The 25,510-nt window shown below is 38.5% G+C and overlaps 1 protein-coding gene across 1 annotated transcript in view; it reads left to right on the top strand.

The window, feature by feature from the left end:
- MFSD2B (major facilitator superfamily domain containing 2B) overlaps nucleotides 1-25,510 on the top strand; it is a 799,283-nt gene that overhangs the window by 314,258 nt on the left and 459,515 nt on the right. The window contains exon 6 of the mRNA XM_044062754.1: nucleotides 5,873-6,066. Coding sequence (XP_043918689.1) covers nucleotides 5,873-6,066 — 194 coding nt within the window. The remainder of the gene's footprint in view (nucleotides 1-5,872; nucleotides 6,067-25,510) is intronic.

The following is a 25,510-nucleotide window of genomic DNA, read 5'->3' as shown; positions in this document are numbered from 1 at the left end:
CACCACACCAAACAGTTAAAGTTCTGAATTTTAAAAAGAAAATCACAGATGGTATTAGTCAAGCAGTCTTTGTAAAATTAATGGCAGGACAGTTAAATAGATAAATAAAAATAAAAATACTAAAATCCATGTAAGCTAATTGTAAAATAATGTCTATTTATGTAGTATAAATGCATAGTTATGCAAATCACAATCAAATTAAAGGAAAAATGCCAAAATAATTAACTATAGTTTTATAGAGTATAACATGTGAGCTCAGACCTTCCTAGACTGGATGAATAGTTACAAGAAATGTTGGAAAGATAAGATAAACAAGACTGATTGCCAGACAAGTAGCTTGAGTTTTTCTAAAGCATCATTGTTACTAAAACATAATTGTTAAAATGTTTACATGCAACACTATTTGGTAATTGTAATAAAATGTCACAATTGTGCATAGATGTCACTGATAATCTGTTTGCAAGTAAATGTTAAAAGAAAAAAAACCTCAGTTGCATCAAGTACAGCCAGCAAATGGGCTATAGTATACCTACAGTTCCAATCAATTGTGCAGGAGGATGTAAATGCCTACTAGTGGTAATAAACAGCAAAAGCTTTATAAAATTGATTAACTCAGACAGGGGTCTATAGTTTAGTAACCTAATAAAGCAAATGTATAACCAAAGTGTTGGGCTGGTATACATTCTATTCTCACAGCGTAAAGCAAATAAACAATAGTGCAATACTACAGGGGGAGTGGGCACTTTCTCTTTAGCAGTACTGCACAAGGGTCTGAAATAAAGCTACAGAAAAAAATAAACAACAAGGGTCCGAAATAGAGCTACAGGAAAAAAATAATATTTCATTCCTTCTTGACAATACATTTTTAGGGGGGAGGGAAAAATAGCTATTAGTGTATTAGAAATACTGGTAAACTGGATTAAACCTGACAGGATAAGATATTTTAAACTGTAAAGAGATGGTTTAAAAAACAAGAGATGGCTTAAAATTGCTTTATTACAGCTATACAAGAGAGAGTAAAGATATGTAAAAAATTGAACAAGACTGGTCACTATTTTTAATATTTTTTGGAAAAACAATGTTGGTATAAAAAAGCATGAATGTTTCTAATTGCTGAGTATGTAGTTTAAAATAACAGGACATATGCCTTTGATGCCAATTCCACTAGATATTTCTAAAGAGACATAAGAATTGTCCAAGATCTTGCTTGATATTAATGTTATTAAATTTGTAAGATTAGATTAAATGTACTTTATAGTCTTTGTATGTACAAATGCAGAAGAATTCAGTACAAATTAAATGAATGTCTAGTAATGAATATGTGTGAAAAAACATGTTTTAAAAAAATGGGTCCTGGGTACCTAGTAGATTGAAATGCATATATAGCAAACAGTCTGTGTAAATACATACTGTACAGGATACATTGTAATAAGTTCAAAAGTAATTTGTCAAGTTGTAATATCACTGAGTTTACCCCAGTTAGAGGAAAATTATATTAAAATATTGTACTCATACAGCTAATGGACTAATATGTACATAGCATTCTTTAGTGTATAAATCATGTTTTTTTAAATCCTCAAGTATTAAATATACTGAAATAATTGCATTCAAATATTTATCTAAGCCCAGTTCAGTACTTTATGTTCACTTCACTGTCAGCCAAGATGATAATGGACAGTTCAAAGATATGACCACAATGTTATGGTTAAAATGACATTGAAACTGTATATTTTCAGCAGTGTATAAATGTGTGCAGTAGCACATGGTTCTTGTCTCTTATAGTTAATTCAACAGTTGCAAAGAGTTAATGAAAGAGTATTAAGTCATAAATTAAATTCTGCAATTGCAAAAGATTAAATTAATCAAGTTAAATTAAAGCAGACACAGCTCATTATTGATGAAATATTTTCACAAAATGGTCTGCAAAAGAAAAAGTTGTTAAATACATTTAGTTTTGGTAGTAATACATGTTTTCATTGCATTAACTATGTAAAATTGCATTTTGACTTGTATCAAAATAAGACTAAAGGTTTGTTTCTTAATGTGTTTTCTATATAATGTAATCAAAAATACGTATCAGTATAAAATATTTTGAGTATGTTTAGAAACAGAGGGAATTGTTAGATATGAATATAACACTGAAATTAATTTTGTTATAAATATGCTGAAAGAAAAAGTTTGCTTGAATATATGTATAGAGTTTAAAATGTGCATTCATACTATATGCATAACTGACAGGCTTCTCTTCACAGCATCACAGCACAGCATAGGAGCAGAGCACACAAATTAAAATACATTTTCCAATAGCTTTATATGTTAGGCAGATATCTCCTCAGAGTAGGCGATATGCTACAGAGTAAAGCTGGAGTTTTTTTGAGAAGGTCAGTGTATGGCATCTGTTTGAGGCCAGTAATCCTCTTTGTGAGGTACTCCTGTGGCCTTTCCAGCTGCTGCAGATGTCTTGTGAGGAACATGCCAAAAGGGGCATTATACTCTATAATGGGTCTAATGAGTGCCAAGTAGAGGGAAACAATGACCTCTTTTTTCCTGGATGAGAACCCTTTTGTGATGAGGTGTGACACATAGAAGGATTTTCTGACTACTGTGGCAATGTGATTGTCAGAGGAGAGACTACTGTCCACCTGGGTCTCAAGGTCTCTTATCACAAATTTGGCGTTAAGTAGATTACCATTTATGTGGTAATTCATGGGTACAGAGGTTTTACCAAAGGGGATGACAATGCACTTTTTGGTATTGAGCTTGAGGCCATGCCTCTGACACCAGGAATTTGTCTCAGAGGGGCCCTTCTGTAGGATGTCCACATCATTTGGAGACTCGACTATGGCTCCTAGTTTGCAGTCATCTGCGAACTTCATCAGCCAGAGGCCTTCTGTGTTAGCCTGTACTTCAGAGAAGTAGATACCAAACAGGAGAGGTCCCAGGACTGAACCCTGTGGTACTCCACTTGTCACTGGTTTGAAGTCAAGACTTGGAGTCTGCAACATTTACAGTGTGGGTTCTGTCAGTGAGCCAGTTGGCAACCCATCTTGTGACGTAGGGATTTATACCTAGTTTAGTGAGTTTAGCTATAATTCCAGAATGGAATTCCCTGTTCTTACAACTAAAATATCTCTTCCCTTACTAAATTCTAACATCCAAACTATCCCTTCTGTCACTGAATTCCAATTTCTCTTTACCTCTGTTAAGCTCACTACTGCTCCTGTTTTTATCTACCTCAAGTTTCCTACAGTTTCATCATATTCCCTCCTTGTACTTCACTTCAGTATTGTCTTATCACTGTTTAGAACAAGTAACACTAGCATAGCAACAATCAGCCATATTCTTGTTCATATACCACACATGTATGTAATAAATATTTACCACCAATATCATGATTTTGATCTACTGATCAGTCATTTCTCTATGATGACACAAGCTATTTCATGCTAGTTTATTTGTTAGCTTTCTTTTTTTCCATTTTACATCACTCTCAGTTTTTATTGCCTTTCAGCTTCTCCTGTTAGGGGTCAACATAGTGGATCACCAGTCCACAGATTGATTGATAGTGGTGTTTTTACAGTGTCAAGTTGCCAGCCCAGTGCACAACCTTCACAGAAGGCACACACACACACACACACACACACACACACACACACACACACACACACACACACACACACACACACACACACACACACACACACATCTACTGCATGTCTTTAAAACTCACTCATCCACAGGGAGGACATGCAGACTGTATACAGAAGGTGCTCCCGCTGAAGGTCGAACCTAAGAACCTGCTGGTGTGAAGCGACAATGCTAACCACTGCACCACTGTGGCCCACTCTCTCAATTTTTATTGTTTATGTATAAACTATTTACTAACTAAATTTACCAAAGTGATGTAGTCTTGATTGTTATCGATTTTTTGTATTGTTTGTAATGTGTTTTTGTAATGGAGCTTTTCTCCTCAGGCTTCTGCTGAAGAAGGGCCAGTGGCCCAGCTGTACATTCTCAGTAAATAAATGTAACATAAATAAATACATCTTTTTTTTTATCCCACTAAGGTTCTTATGAGTATGACCTATGACTCTATCTGCTTTCCTTAACACTATGCATATTACGCTGCTTTCATTTTTCTCTTTCTGTATATTGCTTTTTGTGCAAACCATATGCCATTCATTTGCCAAAGTTTGACTAAAAGCCATAAAAAGATACATCAGAAGAGCTAAAGTTTTATATATGATTATCTTTAGATGAACCAGTTTGAACAGTACAGTGGCTCAGTGTTAAATGAGCTTCAGGGTCTGGGATTCATTCCAGATCTCTAGTCACTCTCTGTGTGCAGTGTGCATGCTGTCCCCAAGTCTGTACATTCCTCTTCAATCCATACTCACTTGCTGGATACACTAAACAGTTTTTCTATACACAAGTATTGTATTGGACTTGGTTGTAGCTGAAAGGGGTCCACTGACTATCTCACTGACTCATTTAATGACTGATAAACAAAGAAACAAACAAACAAACAAAGGTACATTGAGCCTCCTTGTATTAGGTTCATAGGTGTGTACTAGGCTAATGAGATCAGACAGGAGTCCCCGTGGACTATGATGTTTGCAGATGACATTGTGATCTGTAGTGAGAGTAGGGAACAGGTGGAGGAGACCCTGGAGAGGTGGAGATATGCTCTAGAGAGAAGAAGAATGAAGGTCAGCAGGACTAAGACAGAATATGTGTGTGAATGAGAGGGAGGATAGAGGAATGGTGAGGATGCAAGGAGTAGAGGTGGCGAAGGTGCATGAGTTTAAGTACTTGGGATCAACAGTTCAGAGTAATGGTGAGTGTGGAAGAGAGGTGAAGAAGAGAGTACAGGCAGGATGGAGTGGGTGGAGAAGAGTGTCAGGAGTGATTTGTGACAGACGAGTACCAGTAAGAGTGAAACGGAAGGTCTACAAGAGGGTAGTGAGACCAGCTATGTTACATGGGTTGAAGACAGCTGCATTGACAAAAAGGCAGGAGTCAGAGCTTGACGTGGCAGAGTTGAAGATGTTAAGATTTGCACTAGGTGTGACGAGGATGGACAGGATTAGGAATAAGTATATTAGAGGGTCAACTCAGGTTGGAAGGTTTGGAGACAAAGCCAAAGAGGCAAGATTACGATGGTTTGGACATGTGCTAAGGAGGGATGCAGAGTATATTGGGAAAAAGATGCTAAGGATGAAGCTGCCAGGTAACAGGAAAAGAGGGAGGCCTAAGATAAAGTTTATGGATGTGGTGAGAGAGGACATGCAGGTGGTTGGTGTGACAGAGCACGATGCAGAGGACAGGAAGAAATGGAAACAGTTGATCTGCTGTAGTGACCCCTAACAGGACCAGCTGAAAGAAGAAGAAGAAGATTGTATGGGGATTGATCCCTGCACCCCCACCCTTGAATTCTGTGTGGTTGTCACTGTCACATGGTTGTTAATATAATAATAGGTTCATAGCTGTTCAGCATTGGATGCTTGAGTGGTCAAAAATCACCTTTGTGATGGTTTTCTAGTTGAGAGAATAAACTTCATTTGAGGGAAAACAAGTACCTGACTGACCAGTGACTACTTTTTATTCCAGTGGCAGTGGCAACTGCATGTAATATGGGGATCCTGGGTTCAATCCCCAGAAATGGATCACTGTTTTCCTTTCCTACTGGGATTTTTTAACAAATATGTTGAAAACTGTTTTATTTTATCAAAGTAGTTTGCTAACATCTTTTAAATAATTTTAACAAAAATAGTAAAATTCATCTTCTTCATTTTTTGGCAGAGTAACTTGCAACCTTTGCATCTTATCCGATAACTATTTTGTAGCATACTTTCTCTTTTTCTCTTTTCAGGAATGACAGCAGAAGTGGTGGGAACTTTAATTGGAGCAGCGATCCAGGGACAAATTGTATCAGGTGCACACAGTTCTGTGCAATGTTCCCAATATAACATTAGCAATGATATAGCTCTCAACACAACTAATATTTCAGATCCTTTAAGAAGCATTTCCACCCTTTTGCACTCCCCTGAATTCCTTTTCCATGCTGTAAGTATATTATAAATGTAAAAGGCATGTATATGTTTAAGATCATGAAAATCATTGTGAGTTTGAATTGTCTTGTTTTAACTATCTAGGGTATGTTTAACATTTTTTTAACCTGGCTCCATGGTGCAGAGGGATGGAGCCTTACTGAAACCCAGGTGACCAGGCGCTGGAAGAGACAGTCAGGGAGAGAGGGAGTAGAATGTAGGGGTGCAGCTTACTTGACTCTCCCAGGGAAGTAAGAGGAGCTTGCATATACTTGGGGACACACTGAATGGTGCAATCTGTCCACATGAGGCAGGGAAGACCACTGCTTGTGCTCCTGGGAAAGGGACAGGACTGTTTAGAAAAAGCACACCTTGTGGAAGTCAGGTGACATCTTCTGCAGATGCCACATTGCACTTTTCCCTAGCTAAATGTGTTCAGCTGGTACCAAGGAGAAAAGGGAAAAAATATGAACCGTCTCTGATGGCTATCTAAGTGATGGTCTCTCCAGATTATCCCTCACTACAGTGAAGGGGAATTAATGAGCCAATCAACCAGAAAGGAACATATAGTCAACAGGCAATGTAGGTAAAACAGTCCCAAAACTTTTTTTCAGGAAACATTAACCTGATTCCTTCCCTTTGTTTAGAACATATTGTTTATATCATATATGATGTAGTTTATTTGCATGATCACCACTTTTAAATTAATGAGAAGCATTCAGAGGGAGCTTGAAGCATGGTAACCTTGAGTTAGGAATGCTATACCAGTTTTCACATACCAGTTTCACATAAGCTTCTATACCCTCTGTCTTTTAAATATTTACATGAAATAGACTGACTTACTCATCTGCTGTCAGAGTTGCAACATTGGAAATCTGTTTGTGAACTAAATGAGTTTGCTGCTTGACCACAGTATGACCTAAGCAAGTCCATGGAACCTTCACCTAAGTTATTTTTAAGCTGTCACTTTCTCCTGTGGGAGGCAGCAGTTATGTGGCCCAGTAAGATATTGACCCCTACTTCCAGAAGCAATACTCTTGCCAGGGTATCCCTGTAGTTGGTCTCATGGTTTATACCGATTGCTCATAATCCTGAGTGACAATGAAATCACCTTTCCCACTAAGACCTAAACATATGTCTGATATAGCTTTTAGCCTGTATTTCATTAAACATGTTTCTTTTTCATGTGACAATGTGAGGTAGTGCCAGCTATGCCAGGAGGAGTAGGGCAGTGGATGTGTAACATATGTCAGCATAGCTAGCTGGAGTTTTGTAAAGAATTAAGTCATTAATATAGCAACCTGATTTGTACAGGTGCTTGTGTTGAAAATGTATTTGTAAAGCTGCTGGTGTTAAAAATGTACCAACAGTGGGTCCTGCTGGACAGAAAAGAAATATACCTGCATGTCAGACTGTATTGTAACTGTTGAAATTAATATATTGTAACAGAGGACACTGGAAGAGAAGAGATAAAACTCATTCCAACTAACTTTGAAAAATAATCTGAAATTAAATTATCTGGTTTAGGCCATAAAGATTGTATCTTATAGTTCTGATTGCAGCCAGAGACAAAATGTCTGTGAACACCAGGACTAGGAATCCTACTGTTTTGGCTTTAGGGGCAAACTAAGGAAGGGTAGAAGTTTTTGAAATGGTTTTATAGCTTCCGGATGCTATAACACATCTTAGCAAAGCTCTATGTGTGTGTATTATGACACATATTTGCTAGATTCCTGTTCAGTTTCTAGTAAAGGGGGTAGTGTGGGAACCAGAGTTAGATGCCCAGATGTATGTGATGTCATTCTGTAATCCAGCACTGAAATGATGTTTTAATACTAGATGAGACAGAAGTCTCAGGGCAGTCTGTTTGTGAGACCTGACAAAGAAGGACCACCCATCCACGTCATCTTGCTGTGCTCTAGTAAGTGAACTAGGGGACAGTAATTCTTTAGATCAAGTCAGGAAAATATAGTGAGATTAGTTAAGTATTGTTTTTCTGTATCTGTGTAAATCTTTCCATCTGTGTTATTTTTAATATTTCCAGTGACTGAAACTTGGGTGTTTATCATAAATAGGTAGTTAGTATTTTCATGTTCTTTTATTATTAAATATATTTAAACTTTTTATTATGGCTGGCCTATTACAGAATATTTTAACTTTTGAGAGTACATATATTTATTTAGTAACACTGGCCACTCCTGAAAGCCTTGCTGCATTGATCAAACACTACCATTTGTATTAGTATTAATTTTACTCAGTATAATTGCATACCCTTTCAAAAGCCTTAGATTACTGGCTTTGGAGTATTCTGGTGGCAGTATCTACCTTATAGTCTGGGCAGAAGGGTCATTGCTAGTAAATCTGTACCAGCATTTCCCGTGTGTGTGTGTGTGTGTGTGTGTGTGTGTGTGTGTGTGTGTGTGTGTGTGTGTGTGTGTGTGTGTGCGCGTGTGTGTGTATGTGTGTGTGTGTGAAAATCAAATCACAAAGTTTGTGTGTGTCAGCTACTTGAAGCAGGGACACAGAGCACTGGTTTCACAGAGAGGGCAGTGGAGGACTTGACTTGAACCACTCAGCTGAAGACTCAACTCTATAGCTGTGTCAGTGGGCAGTCTTATAGGGGGTCTGGAGAGAGTGAGAGAGAGAGAGAGAGAGAGGGAAACCCAGCCCCAGGACTGAATGTGCTCCCTGTGTGCTCTTAAGGGAAATTGTGCTAGGTGCAGAGAGCTGCATCTGAAAATATTGTGTGTATCTTATCCTTGTTCCAAGTGAACATCCCTCACAAATGTCCATGGTGAGGATTGAGACTCCTTGATCACTGGCCCAGAGTAGGGACATCACACTTCATTCACAATGTACCTCTCATCTAATAAAAAGCTCCCATGAACTGTTTAGAAAACCATCTCTAGCATATGAAAAAAGAAGTTATGTACTTACCATAACGTTCTATGTGAGTTGTTCATCTCACCTTCATTCTTTACTGATGGGTTCAGAGCCAATCCCTTGGCTCCAATATGGCCATTACAAAGCTTGAGCTATTCAAATAACTTGAGGCCAAGTCCCTATCCCATGATGCACCTGGAATTACCTCAGATCTTGTTTGCTGAGTATAATAATACCATATGTCATTCTTTCACTCCCAAGAGAAAGGTATAGAAGGATTGCATAACCAGGACGGATCCAGCATCTTGGTCATCTAACAGCCCAGGAGGGGGTAGGAGGGAGGGGCGTAAGAATGTAGGCAAGATGAACAACTCACATGGAATGTTATGGTAAGTACATAACTTCTTTATGTGAAGTTGTTCAATCTCACTGTTCATTCTTTACTGATGGGTAGCGTCCCAAGCACCATCAACCTCGGGTGGCTCACTGGAGTATATTTCTCAGGACTGTGGATCCAAAGGAGGTCCTGTCCCAGGAGGCCTTGTCAACTTTGTAATGAGTGATAAAGGTATGAGGTTTTGACCAAGTGGCAAAATGTTATCCATGGGAAGTCTGGCAGAAAAGCAGATGATGTAGAATCTGCTCTGGTTGAGTGAGCTTTAATCTTATGTTGCAAAGGCATATTGGCAGTTGAATAGGCAAAGGTGATACAATCAGATAACCATTTAGACAGAGTTGTTTTAGCCACTGGTGTACCCTTCCTGGAGTCGGGAATGAAACAAAAAGCTGGCCTGATTTTCTGAAATCTTTTGTTCTATCCTAAAAAAATCTGAGCTGTCTGTGAACATCAAGTTTGTGCAGCATATACTCTAAATTGTTCGAATGGTTGAGGAAGAAGACTGACAAATCAATAATCTGGTTGAGATTGGATACAGTGCAAACTATGGGCAAAAATGAGGGGTTTGTTCTAAGTGAGACTCTGTCAGCATGGAATATCAAATATGGAGGCTTGAAGCTCTGTGGGCAGAAGTAATAGCTACCAGAAAGATGGTTTTCCATGACAAAAATTTGAGATCACAAGAGGAAGCTGGTTCAAATGGTGGAAGAATTATCCAGGAAAGCATAAAATTTAGATTCCACGGAGAATATGGAGATTTCACAGGTGGTCTAATATGAAAAGTCCCTTTGAGAAAAGCTTTGGATAAAATGTGAAACATGATATTCAACCCTTCAAATCCAAGATGAAAATTAGAAATAGTAGCCAATTGAACATGAACTGTTGCTGCTGCAGCTCCTTTGTTAAAAATTATAGTCAAGAACTCTAAAATGAAGGGCATGGGGGCTTGGTAAGGATCAATATTATTTTTAGAAGCCCATATAGAACATTTTTTCCATTTGCTAAGATATAGCTTCTTAGTAGAAGATTTATGAGAAGATAAAAGGATCTGTTTTGTCTCATTGGAGAGGATATGGAACCTGGCTATGATGGGAATTGGAGCAGCCAAGCTGTCAGATTCAGGGACTGCAGAGAGGGATGAAGATCCCCTGATGAGTGCGTCAGAAGGTCTGGAACTGGGTCCAGAATCCAAGGGTCCTCCAAAAGATGAAGTCGAAGGAAGGGCAACCAAATCTGACAAGGCCAATGAGGGGCTATTAGAATGATGGTCCTTCTTAGTGTTTTTGCTTTCTGTAGAACCTTGGGTATCAACGAGATTGGTGGACATGCATAGAGGAGACCCGAAGGCCAATCGTGTATGAGTGTGTCCCTTGGAGCTTGGGAATCAGGGCAAAGTAGCTTCTGCATTTCGTGTTCATGTGACTGGCAAAAAGGTTGCAGCAAGGCTGGCCCACCTACGGAATATTCTGTCTGCTATTTCTTTCTTGAGGGACCACTCGTGGGGCAGCAAGATAGCCCTGTTGAGCTTGTCTGCTATCACACTGGATTTCCCCGGAATGTGTGTTGCCAACAGAAAGTGCTGGGTGGAAACAGCCCACTGCCATACTCTGAGAGCCTAGCGACAATGGGGGTAAGACCTGGTTCCTCCTTGTTTGTTCAAATACCAGATCACCAACATGTTGTCTGTCTGAATCGCAATAGTACCCAGAGGAAGAGGGTCCTGAAAGTACTGCAACACAAGACGTACTGCTGTCATTTCCAGGACATTCATGTGCATATTTGTCTCTTGATCGGTCCATGTGCCTTGGGCTGTCTTTCCCTAAAAATCCACCCACCCACCCTATCAGGGAAGTGTCCTTGGTCACTGTGGCCGCTGGATGGGTTAGCACAAATGGGCATCCTATCATGACATGAACTGAGGTCAACCACCACTGAAGGTCCTTTTTGCAGGAATTTGTCATCATTATAGTGTAAGACATGGGAAGCTCTTGGTAAGACCATTGAGTAAACAACAGCCACTGTAGTATCCGCATGTGTATACGAGCTAGTGGTATGCCTAGAATTGCTGCTGCCATCATGCCTAATAATTTCAGAACTTCTGATGCTGGTACTCTGTCTTTTGATATCAGAACGTTGGCATGCTGATGAAGAAGAAAGACTCTTTCTATTGAAAGCCTTAGTGTGGTGGTGGTGTCCAACTCTGCCCTGATAAAAACTATATGCTGCGATGGCGACAAGGCAGATTTTTCTGAGTTGATTGTAATGCCCAGATGATTGCAGAGTGACAGAGTGGACTCCCTGGCCTGAATGAGTTGATGCCTGGTGGTGGTGGTAAGGAGCCAATTGTCTAGGTACAGAAACACCTGGAATCCTAGACACCTCAGGTGAGCTGTGACCACTTCCATGCATTTGGTGAACACTCTGGGGGCTATAGTGAGACCAAAGGGCAGAGCTCGAAACTGGTAATGATTGGCTCCCAACTGGAAGCGCAGATGATCCCTGGATGGCCCAGCCATTTTTATGTGGTAGTATGCATCCTTGAGATCTATCAAGCACATCCAATAGTCTTTCCCTAAGAAGGGAAGTATAGACTGAAGCATGACCATCCGGAACTTCTCTTTCTTTACATATTGGTTCAGTCTGCTGAGGTCCAGTATGGGTCTCCAGTCCCCCATCTTCTTTGGAACCCAAAAGAATCTTGAGTAAGTTCTGGATCCTGTCTGGTCTGCTGGGACTGGTTAGATGACTCTTTTTCTTAGCAGCGTTTGGACCTCTATTGTTGCCTGTTCCCTGTAACTGGGTGGAACGTCCGGGATTTTTGTTATGGGTGGAGGGGGTGTGACGAATGGGATGAAGTATCCTCTGGAAATGATACTTTGTACCCAGATGTCTTTTGTTATTTTGAGCCAGGCATCTGGATACAAAGATAAGTGACCCCTGACTGCCTCCAGAGCAGGACAGTCGGGCCTCCTCTCAGGAGCACTGGTATTGCTTCCCAGAGAAGTGATCTCTGTCGCCCTGGTTTTACAGACCCCCTCTGCTGTGAGGGCGGTATCTGTTAACTAGCCAGACAGGTACAAAATTAGATTTAGTGTAGTTAACTTAACAGGCAAAGGAGAAGCTGACATTCATCATTAAGCTCTCAATTATTATGATGAAGAATCAGAAGTCCTATTGCCCAAACAAGTCATCACTGATCCCTGTAGGACACTGTGATGTTCGCTGGTAACAAAATATGATTAATCTGGCCTTTAATGTCATAATTGCTTCTGACAGCTGTAGTGTTCTTCAAAGCTTGCTTCTTCTTTTTTTGCACTTCTGTAGATTTAGCCATGTATATACTTCTACAGATGTGTAATGTTAAGGAAAATAAATACTGCTGTATGTGTTACTGTTTCGAGCTTCACCCAAAAGCAGACATTTTTTTCATTATCACACTGCTGTAGGACAAAATATTGGTGTGCTGACAATTCATTTTCTTAACAACAGAATTGTATGCCATCTTCCCCATACACACACACACACACACACACACACACACACACACACACACACACACACACACACACACACAAGCAAAAACTATAGCTAAGGCTGCAATCAATAATATCATTCTTATATCTGCAGGCATAGATCACCTTCAGAAGCAAAAGATGTTAAATTTGAAAACAAATTCTATTCTTGTAATGAGTGATATTATTTTTTTTTCTTTTTAATTCCAAGCCTGCTGACCATAAAGTCTCTGCTTACTTGACTTTAACCCATTTGTTGGTGTGAGATATCCAGATGGGCTATTATTTAGGCAGTCTTGAGGGTTGCTTGTACCCCTCATTGGTATCCCAGCTATGAACATTTCTATGATGATCCTTACCCCATCCACTGGGTGGAGGATTGAACAACCCATGTTACTACAGATACATTCAATGTCTTGCTCATGCTGACAGCTATTTCTGTGCACTTATGATGAAGGCTGCCATTTATTGGTGGCTTATCCAGATGAATACTTCCCCCCACCCATTCATGTGCACTGACACTCCTCCATGGGTATGTGGCAATGTATGGCCAATTCCATACCATCCTTCCCTGCCAGCTCCATCAAAGGCCTGACTACTAATCAAACTCGGATATCCTGGGTGGTAGTCAGGCTGTATACTTCAACACCACCAATTTTAGCAAAGATGTTATGAATACTGATAAAAATCTCCATCAATAAGGCAAAATAAATACTTAATATCATCAAATCCATCATAAAGTAGTAGTTGTATAAAATGAAACAATATCAGTTGTTACAGTCATTTATGTTTTACAGATTCAAGAGAAAGCTGATTGTAATACTATCCCCTTACCTTCTGATCATTGTTGTAATCAGTTCAACAACAAATTTACAAAGCTTTTGTTTGGGGAAGATAAATTACTGCCAACCAATAAAAGCACTGGTGGAGTCATATTTCATTTTCTGATGATTTATTCTAAGTTATATGTTCCCAGAATTGATTTTGTCTTTTTTAAGTATTACATGTTTTTTAATTGGGGAAAAATGAAATTAGAAAAACACTATACTGTGATAACTTATTTTCAGTTCAATATATTTTTCCTCTCTGGTTTGTGTTTCTCCCCTTGTTAAGGCTCATTCTTAAATAGCAGTTCTGCAAGGTAAATTATATTATCACTTCAGGCAGGTCAGATGTAGCTTTTATTCTATTGCTTCTTCTTATAAGCAGCCTTTGAATTAATCAACATTAATCAATTTAGTGATAGTTCACATCTTCAATTAATACAAATACAAGCATTTCTTGTAACAGCATTAGTGCTTGAAGTCTTTGGATCTAACATAATACCACACTGGCTGGATTATCTATTATAAAAGGCTTTTTAACACTTCTTGGGTCTGCTGTAGAAACATTTCTGATTAATGTTAGGCCGGGACTCATAGATGAATGCTGTATACTCACTCAGTGTTAATAGTCACTATGTGAGGTAGCTATCAACTAAAAAGACATGCATTGGCATTGTCTTAGAATCACCTACATCCCTGCTGCATGTGTTAATTTTCAGTGGACAGAGCACAACTGATGTCTTTGTGGCTTTGTAGTGAAACGTGTAAAATGCTTTTTCACTATATGAATAGTACTGATATAGCGTAATAGCCATTTCTCTGTAGTATTCATTTTTTGTATCAGTCAGTTCAGTACTGTATTTTTCTTTGAGTAAGTGCACAGTTTGTGAACTTTTGTAGTGGTGCTCTACTTCTTGGAAATGGTAGAATTAAAGCAATGCAAATAAGTCAGACATCAACACAAAAATAGGATATACATTAAAGATATCAACTAAAGAGGGCAACTGTATAAGGTATAATGAATAATACAGCAATGTAAAAAAGGGTGACCTAATGGTTAAGGTGTTTGCATTAAAAACACAAGGTGCAGGGTTTGAGTCTCACAAGGGATAATTGGCTAGGCTTAAAATGGCTCGCAAGGGCAGTTAGCTTAGTACGAACCTATGAACCTATGAAAAAGAAAAATAGAAAAAAAAATGAGATGTAATCACAGGAACAAAGAAAGGGAAGATTATGCAGATAATCCTTGAAACCAATTCCTTGTTTTCACTTGGCTCAGATTAGAGGAGACCGAGCATGCTAAAATCACAGAAATACAAGTAAATAAAATTCAACAGTTAGAGAAAAGTGAATGCTTCAGGATATACAAGTTAGAAAGATTGAATGTCAAATGGAGAAAATGATAATGGTTTGAGGCAATTTTCAAATATGAACTCCACATGGAGTTTTAGTTAGATTTAATTATTTGAACTTTGAAGCTCCATTATTTTAACACGTTAAGAGAACTTTCTATTAAAATTTAGGAGCTTTATTAATTGATTCTGTCTTTGGGATATATTTGATGTTAATTAGTTTTCCTTTTTTAGTTAGGGCTCCTTGTGAAATGTCTCAATTGAAGGAATTTGTTTCCCAAAGTGTTAAGTACTATGTTATCATTTTACCTAAATATTATGTTTTAGGATGAAACTACTATTTTAATTTTAATTTGGAGTTACTGTTTATGTTGTCTTGTTGAATCTAAAAGCTGCCTTTTTGAATGCATCTTATTTTGTTGTTTTAGATTTAAATTCTGGCACAAATATTCTGACAGAGGCATTACTATTTTGGAAGCAGTAATTTGCTTTTGTCTGTTAGTTTTTTTAAAAATAAGCAGCACAAAAAACAGTTGTACGCCCAAATGAAAATTAACTGCAGACTATTTATCACACAGTAAAATTTGTAAACTTCTGGGAATGTGTGAGCCCTTTACTTTATGCATCTGAAAGCAAAATTAAGAAACTGCTTGCCTAAACTGCTTTAATTAAATGATAGCACAACATCTTTTCTTTCCCCTTATGAAGTTTTAAACTTAAATCTGAAAAAAGCCAGAGAATCATGGAAATTATTTTATACAGGAAAAAAATCGTAATTACATCTGATAACAGGTCATGTTACATTTCAATATGTTCATTTTATTCAGTAGTAGTGTAGTAACACCGATGTTTGGAAACACAGAAATTTGGTATGTATACTTGACATTCTGCACGGCAAATGACGCTTAGGTGGTGTATCGCTGGCATACTTCTCTTGTATTTGCACCAGATACCGCTAGTGTGCAGTGCGGGAATAAAAATGATTAAAACATTACCCTCGTATCAGAGGTGGCAGTGCAACATATTCATAGTGGCTTAACCTGAGAGTAGCTTTAAGCAAGCACCATGTGAAACCGGAACAAGCACCTAGAATTATTCAGTGTAGCTTCCACACCTTAAGTCTGAAAATGAATTCACATACTCACATGAACAGGAGTAGCTGCATATTGATGGCTAAAGGTGTATGGGCATGTCGGGTGGTTACTACACTGCAAAACTGGTATGTAATGGTGGGGATATTTGGAAGGCATGAGCAAACACACAAGTATATTAAAGCCATAGCACCAATTGAACTGGAGTCTGGCAAATATTTAGTAAGGGATTTAGTCCATGCACAAATATTTCAACAGTGATTCTTTGCAGTGGCATCCATTATCTGATTCATGATGTCCTTTATATATATAAAAAAAAAAAATAAAAAATAAATGTACTTTGTTATAAGTGACTACTGTACGCAAGAAAAAGGAAGGGGAAAATATAGCACTGTTTGTATGTACAAAGACAAATCCAGGGACACTGCAAAAGGTTTTTTTGCAAACCAACCAGTGGAGTAAAAAAAATATGTAGGCAAACACTGAATACCAACACACTTTGCACGTGTAAATCATTTTTAGCAAGGTGGAAGCATGAAGTGATACCTTAAACACTTACACTAATAAAGATCTAAACTGGTTTAATATTTTAAAAGTTTTATTTAGCTCCCTGGTGCAAGACCTTACAGGAGTTGCTACATAAACTGGATGCTAATGCAGTCAAGTAAGGCCATGGCTACAGTGCAGCAAAAAAAAAAAGTCCCCTGTAACAAAAGAAATGCTAGAGCAAAGATTGAATTACATGAGTCAAGCACCCTGCTGAGATCTGCCAGTCAATGAAATTACCAAGTCAAATTACCCTCAGGACTTTGACAGCTAGGGAAGCTAAGTGTTACGGGGGAGGGGAGAAGTAAAAGGACTGGAATTCATTGTCTCACAAATTAGTGCCATTTAAACTAAATTAGAAAAAAAGGCAGCAGTAAACAGCACTTTGTGTGTGTTCTGTGACATTTGCACTGTTTCTGTTTTAAGTAGTCATTCAGCAGCAGGGAATGTTACTTTAACTGTTCTATTTTACTCAGAACTTTGTACGCATGCAACATCTATGAAATGACAGGAGCTTTAGGCAAACGGAGGCCTGCATGATGTAAGATTTGTGAGCCAAACAATGATTTGTGGGATACTGAGTGGCAACCTGATTTATCCAAACCATGTCAATATGCTGGCCTCCAGGTGGTCAGAGTCTGTAATTACATATAAAAATATTTAAAATCCTGTAAATAATCCCAGAGTGCTGTTAAAGTGTAGGAAACATCATGCCATGATGTTTTAATCATGTTTCTTGAGTCTGTGGGTGCGGTACTCCTTTAATGTGGTTCATGGCATCATTTTGAGACTGCAAAATTTGGAAGCTGTGTTTTTGGAGGCTTGAGCACATTACCTCTGCTTGAACTCAATTTTCTTTTAAAGACAAATGAAAAGCTGTCTGTAAAAGTTGTCTATTAGTAGGTTTCTTGTACATCTAAAATGCCCACTATTTTCAATGAAAGACTGATTCTCTCAACATTTTTGAAAGGAACCTGAAGGTAGGGAAACCCCAAAGTATCATTCCTTGTCTTATAATTGACGCTACCTTTATCACTGAACATGTTAAACTCAAGTAAACTTTTGAAAAGTTTTATTTTCCTAAATAAATATGTATGTGTGTATATATATATATATATATATATATATATATATAGGGTCTATATTAGATCATCGAAGTGTTAATACTTCGAATGGTCTAATATCGACCTGAAAACAACAAACGCTGAAAACAGAGAAGCTGCAGATAACCACATTTTTTCCTAGAGAAAGAATTTGGTTGTCCGTTTCTGTGGTTTCGCTATTTTCAGTACTGTGGTGGAGAGTTACGGGCTGGGTTCAGGTAAGTGTGCGATTGTGTGGACGTTAGGGTTAGGGCGGGGTATGTGAGTTAGGGTTAGGGCGCGGGTGAGGTGAGTGTGCGATAGTGACAGAAGGTGAGGTGAGTGTGTGATAGTGATAGACTTTAGGGATAGGGCAGGGTATGTGAGTCAGGGTTAGGGCACGGGTGAGGTGAGTGTGCGATAGTGACAGACTTTAGGGTTAGGGCAGGGTATGTGAGTTAGGGTTAGGGTGCAGGTGAGGTGAGTGTGCGATAGTGATAGACTTTAGGGTTAGGGCGGGGTATGTGAGTTATGGTTAGGACAAGGGTGAGGTGAGTGTGTGATAGTGATGGACCTTAGGGTTTAGGTTAAGGATAGTGGATAGATAGTATTGTATGTACAGTTTAGTGTAGGGTTAAATGTGGGATTTTAAGTGTATGTGTGTGGATTGCTGTTTTTTTGGTGTTCTTGTGTTGTGCGTGTGTATCTCGGAACAGTAATTTTTTTCCAGGGAAAAAATTCGCTGTTCTTAGCTTTCGATGTTTGTAGAGTTTGTGGTTAGAAGTTCAAGGTTGTGGTATTCGATGATGAGCTGTTTCATGGAACAGATATAGACCCATAAATATATATATATATGTATGTGTGTGTAATACACATATATATGTATATATATATATATATATATATATATATATATATATATATATATATATATAAATACACACAATCACCCAGATATTAACACAACAGATTGCTCTGTGAACAAATAATATAACCAACATGGAAGGTCCCACACTCCCAAAGCAAATAGTAATGGCTTTGACAATCTTATTACTAAAACCAAAGTTTAAAAAATTCACAATCAAGGAAAAGACTGCAAAACTTCATGATCAAGATAGCTATTCAGCCTCCATGTATCATCTGATCGGAAAGTAATAAACTTATTTCCTCACTGCTGTCTATAATTTATTACCACTAAATGGATACAAGGCCCTGTTTAAACTAATCAAAATTATATGTATTCCTAAACAATAAAGTTGGAATGAAAAACTGAAATTATTTACAAATTTTCTTTCTCAGCATGTGTATTATAGTCATATCTGCAGTCCTAAGAGAAGAAACATGGTACACTGATTCATATTACCATTTCAGTCCATTTTATGGATAGAAAAAAACAAAAAAAAAAAGAAGGGGAGAGCATGGTAACTTGAGAAATTGTTCTATGCTTGAAGAAGAATCATGATTTATGAAACTTTGGTGAGTTGGATCTGCAAAGACTACAGCAGAGTATGTATCCTCTTGCTATAGTCATAGAAAAAAAGTAATGTCCCACTATCTTCAGGAAAGCAGTTTATAATGTTTATTGAATAAATGATATTTGATAGAGTCATACACAAAACACTGATCAATAAATTAGAGCAACTAGGTATTGATGTACTCTTGATAAAATTAATAGCTGCATGGCTTACAAATAGGACATGGTAAGTATCACATAGCAACTGAACAAGCTCATAGGTTCATAGATTAGTACTAGGCTAACTGCACTTGTGAGCAATTTTAAGCCTAGCAAATTATCCCTTGTGAGACTCAAACCCTGCACCTTGTGTTTATAAGGCAAACACCTTAACCATTAGGCCACCCTCCCAACCCCTTGTGTAACTGGTTACAGTCAGGGTACCCCACATGGTTCTGTCCTAGACCCTTACTTATTTATGTTGTATCTTTTTCATTTGAGGTGTTCTATACACTGTATGAGGACAACTTGAAAATGGGTGAACTGATTACATGTGTTACAGATAAGGCATGTCTACAAAATAACTCAATTAAATTGGCCATTTGGGCACATGGGAATAATATGCTGATTAATACATCAAAAGCTAAGCATACGAGATTTAGGAGACAGAGACTGAAAAGTGAATGTTTAATGCAGCACACAGTGATTGAAACTGTAGATTCATTTAAGGACATGGGTATATGGGTAGATCCAGCTTTGAGTTTTTTTATCTAATCATAGTAACCAGTTGGTTAATGATAGTTACAGTACTACAGGCTGTATAAAAATGTATAAAGTCTAGGAAATCAGAAATGATGAAATCTTTGTTTGTTAGTTACATTAGACCTAAACTTGAGTATGGAATAACACTATGGAAACCTTAAAAGAAAACAAGCATGTGTAAACCGGAAAGAGTACAGCAGAAATATACTAACGGCATCCATAGATATAAAAATGTAAGTTATTATGAAAGACTAAAATATCTGAACTTGTACAGTATTTCATATAGACGTTTAACAAGAGACCTTATTCAAGTATATAGGGCATCTAGAGACATCCTCTGGAGATGTTTGGGTTAACAAAAAGTAGTAGAGAATCAGCAGACAATTCATGTAGAAGATTTTATAGAAACACTAGCTTATTTCTAAAGGTCAGTGCCTTTTTTGCCTGATAAGCGCCGGTACATCTGCTGTCCTTTGCTTTGTTTTTTTAAGAATCTTTCTTTTTTTTACATAGGCTATTTCTTTGTTCAGTTAACATGGTTTCGTATGCTGAACTCCCTGCAGTCAGGAAATATTTTGCAAATCATTACCGTAGCACTGCTTCAATGCATTTAAAATGGCAAGCCTTATTTTATGTCCATGTAACAGCTTGGGCTGCAGTCAGGATGCAGGATACTGCATACGACCCCATGCATACACCCATACTAATTTATTCATTCTTAAAGTCTATTTTTTTTAGCAAATTATTGATTTGTTAGCCACAATGTACAGCTATCACACTTTATTTAGAACTGAGCTTGTTGAAAATGTAAAAGAGTTTTGATGTTCTTATAATGGGCACATTGTCATTAGTTTTGCGCCTCTTGGAGGCTTGGCATATAGAGCAACAGTAGTTGGGACCTGGATACATATCTGCTGAGTATAGAGTTCCCCTTTTGCCATACGATCAGGGAGAGGGAAAAACATATACAAACAAGCTACCAAACGCAGGCCACTGTTGACCAGTAGCCTCTGCCCTCTGTGCCCCTAACAGGCCATAGAAGTATTTGCTGTATCAGTAATCATACACAGCTGTTACACTGCAGTGGTGGAAGCAGCCCTTATACTGCTAGCTGTAGGAGGAGAGTTCATAGGCCCGGCCGGCACTTTCTATGGAAGGAAGTAAGGAAGTACTAACATTTTATTACCCTGCCCTGTTTTACTTTAATCTTTGTGCAGGTAGCGGCTTGTATCAGACTATTGTTGAGTCCAGAGGATTGTTACTTGCGTAATTTACAACTTTATCTCTCAGTTCTCACTTCAGTTTGATTTTCTTGTGTCACTCCCCTGACGTGTGTTTCTGTGACTAAGTCGCGGTGATTGAACCCCAGCTGTGGACTTGATGTACTGTTAAAAGTTGAATTCACAGCAAGCCTTGCTGTTGTGCTAGCTTTCTGAGTGGTTATTTCCAGTGTTGAGGGTGTGTCTGTAACTTTGGAGCCATAAACTTCATTTTGATGTATTTGTTCTCATTAACTGGTGGCATACAACGTATAAGTAAAATGAAATTGCTTTTGATATGTGAAGTACTCCCTTGTATTAGCTGTTTGAGACAGGATCTGGGAAGAATGGTTGACATCCCAGACACCTATCATTTAAGTTTCCCAACATGCTGATATCATGTGGTTCTGCTGAGTGTACAACGAGGAGCGGCCCCAGATTCTTAGACTATAGTATGGCTAGATATTGCCAGATTTGCACAATAGTAGTATTCTGCAGTCAAGACAGGATAGTATTGTTTTATGCATAAGTTTCTGTTGTGAGAAGAAGGCTAACCTAGCTATTGGTTCATAGGTTCATAGGATCATAGGTTGGTACTAGGCTATCAGCCCTAGGGCCTATACAAGCCTAGCCATAACAATTCCCTGGCTATTTCTTCCCACATTATTTACTTTCCTGGACCCCTGTCTAGCAGGGCGACTGACGTGATCCCTGGGGTGAATTTCCTTTCTCCCATCCAATCGTCAAGGTTCCTCTTGAAGAGGTCCAAAGAGGCACTCTGCTTGACATGTATGGGCAATCTATTCCAGAGTCTGGGGAGTCTCTGGGTCAGGAACCTATCCCTCCAACATGTTTTGTTTATTGTGATGACAAGGTTTAGATCCCTGGAGCGTGTAGCTCTGAGGGATTGGGATTTCTTTAAGTGTAGCATGTCCAACAGCTCTGGGTTTGACATGGCCTTGTATGTTAAGCAGAGATCGCCTCTGAGTAGACGATATGCGACAGAGTATAGCTGGAGTTTTTTAAGGCGGTCAGCGTAGGGCATCTGCTTTAGGCCTGTGATTCTTTTAGTGAGGTATTTCTGAGGCCTTTCCAGTTGTTGCAGATGTCTTGAGAGGTACATACCAAATGGGGCGTTGTATTCTACAATGGGTCTAATGAGGGATGAGTACAGTGGGACAATGACCTCCTTTTTTCTGGATGAAAAGCCCTTCGTGATGAGGTGTGCTACATAGAAGGATTTCCTGACTGTTGTGGCGATGTGGTTATCGAAGGTGAGACCACTGTCCACCTGTGTCCCTAAGTCTCTTATCACACTTTCTGTGTTAAGTGTACTGCCACCTATATGGTAATTCATGGATACATGTTTTTTCCCAAAGGGGATAACAATACATTTCTTGGCATTGAGCTTGAGCCCATGGCTCTGGCACCAAGCATCTGTTTCTGTAAGGCCCTTTTGTAGAGTATCCACATCATTTGGGGATTCAATAATGGCTCCCAGTTTGCTGTCATCTGCAAACTTTGTTAGCCAGAGTCCCTTAGTGTTGACCTGTACTTCAGAGAAGTAGATGCCAAACAAGAGCGGCCCAGGACTGAACCCTGAGGTACTCCACTTGTCACTTGTCTGGAGCTGGATTTGGAGTCGGCTACTTTTACAGTGTGGGTTCTATCAGTAAGCCATTTAGCAACCCATTGGGTGACATAGGGATTTATGCCCAACTTAGTAAGTTTATCTATGATTCCAGAGTGGGGGATGGTGTCAAAGGCCTTGGCAAGGTCTAGATAGGCTGTGTGGACCACCTTACCCTTGTCCATGGCTCTGGAGACTGATTCAAAGAAGTCAGTCAGGTTCAGGAGACAAGATCGGCCCTTCACAAACCCAAACTGGGTGGGGTCCAGTGTTTGAAGGTTGCTTGCTATTTATGTAGATGGCATTATTTATGAGTTTCTGCCACCATAACTACATTTAAACTGGAGAGTGCGGCGTGATAGTTTTTATGGAACTAGTAGCTGGGGGTAAGGTAAAGGAATGGATGTATTTTATAAACTAGAATGCACTAACTAGTAAGATGGTGAGAGCTGGTGTGTGGAGAATTGGTCTGCTGTTATGTATAAATGTGTTGGTTTCTGTTAAAAACTGTAACTACAGCAATTAGGCGATATGAATTTGTTCAAACTGAGGTTTTTTTCCATTAGCTGGAAAAGATAAATGAGAAGTTTTAGTTACAACTACAATAATTTATGACTAGAATATGTTTTAAGTTTTGGCAGTAAAATATGTGAAGATTGCGGTTTTGGGTTAAATGTAATCAGTTTGGCAGTGTTATACAGTATGAGTTAATTTAGACTACTAGGTAGAAAGAATTGGATAGAGTTTAATTCTTATAATTGTACAGATGGAACTGTGCACCACATACTAGCATGTCTAAAAACATCCAAACTCCTTCCATTCAGGAGTGCTACTGATAGGCAGAAAGGATGATGCTTTATAATTAATGACAAGACAAACAGCTCTGTACCACACATATCAGTAGCTGCAGTGACCACAGCCCTTTAGTCCTTATCCCCATTATCTACCCTTGACATCTCATATGATTCCCTTCAAAAAGAGTCTATGACAACAGATCGAATACACTAAAGATTGAACGGCCAGATAATTGAAAATGCAGGCAATAGAAACCTGTTTTGTAGGGGGCTGCACCACCCACACCCCCCCCCGCTAAATATATATTCTAACTCCGAGATCGCACTACAGTGAGGAAAGGGCAAATTTCCCGATTTTCACTGTACCATGATCCCATAAAACAGGTTTCTAGTACCTGCATTTTTGATTATCCGGCCGTTCGATCTTTAGTGCATTCGATCTGTTGTCAATGCCAGAAGTCTAAACCTCAAAATGCACGCACTCGAGGCACTCCTCAGTATGGAGAAAATCGATATATGTGCAGTAGCAGAAATCTGGTTTAAGGCTCCAGAGAGCACCCCAGCACTACCAGGCTACAACTCATACCATACATTTTGGTCACAAAACCCAGACCGAAATACAAAAGGCAGGGGAGTATCCATATTCATCAAGGATACCCACACCTCCAGGTTATTGGCACAGCACAATGCTTCAGAGATCATCCATGTGCAACTAACAATGGGAAAAACTGCTATTCAAATTATAGCTTGCTACAGATCACCCACCATGTCCCTAGACCCCCACTCCGCATTCCTGGAAACACTGGGAAACATAAAGGTCCTACCAAACACCCTGATATTGGGTGATTGAAATTACCCAAACATTACCTGGGAGAACTACTCAAGTACAAACTCCCCTGCCCAACCTTTTCTAGAATTTAAAAAGACAAAATCAGCTATCCACTCCTATAATAGAAATAAAATGATTTATTAGCGCTTTTGTTTGCCAGTGTTGCCAAACTTCATCAGATACATTAAATGAAGGAAAATACGTCATTTAAATTGTGAATACAAGTTAAACATCACTTCCTGTTTCTTAAAATTAAAATAAACAACATGAAATTGTTACAATAAATCAGAATAAATATTCTCCAACATTGTGAAGATGTGTGTGTTCTAAACAAATCATCTGCCTAAAGATTTCAGATTTAATAAACATTTAACATTGCAGTTGTCGTTAAGACCGGGAAAGTTGAAAGAATTAAGGCTCAATTGCCAAAGTAATTCTTTTTCTTCTAGAATTAAAGACCATGGACCACCCCTCCTGTCAAGAACAACTTTATCTAAAATGGAAAATGAGAAACAATGTTGACTATTCTCAATAGTATGTCTAGCTAAAGCGTTATTGGAATTGTTTTTATGGCTGTTGTACATGTGTTCATATATGCGCTGTTTCAAAGGTCTCTCAGTTTTACCTACGTAGAAACAGTCACATTTATCACGTGAAGCCAGATAAACCACCCCTTTAGTTTCACAGTTGTATCTGTCTAAAATGTGGAGGTGTTGTCCATTTATGTTTAGGTTCTTATCCACTTTTATGTATTTGCAAAAATTACACCTACCACATTTGTACATACCAGGGTTGGTTACTGATTTTCTAAAAGGTCTCTCCAAAAGTGTTTTCAAATTATGTCCTCTTTTGAAGGTAAAAATGGGTCTGTCATCTAATTTGTGATGTGTAGTAAGATCAGTTTGAATTAAGACCCAATTTTTAATCAAAACCTTTTTTAAAAATCCCACGGTGTTTGAAAAAGGGATAATGAAGGTAATGTTGTGTTCAGGTGTTGGGTAATAATTGTTGCTAACAGTGGGTTAAGTTTTGAGGTGTTTCAATAG

Source organism: Protopterus annectens, chromosome 2.part1 (genome assembly GCF_019279795.1).
Source record: "Protopterus annectens isolate FY-2018-M chromosome 2.part1, PAN1.0, whole genome shotgun sequence".
In the NCBI taxonomy this organism is placed as follows: domain Eukaryota; kingdom Metazoa; phylum Chordata; order Ceratodontiformes; family Protopteridae; genus Protopterus; species Protopterus annectens.
Note: the sequence above shows the minus strand (reverse complement) of the source record. Positions and strands in the feature narration are given on the sequence as shown.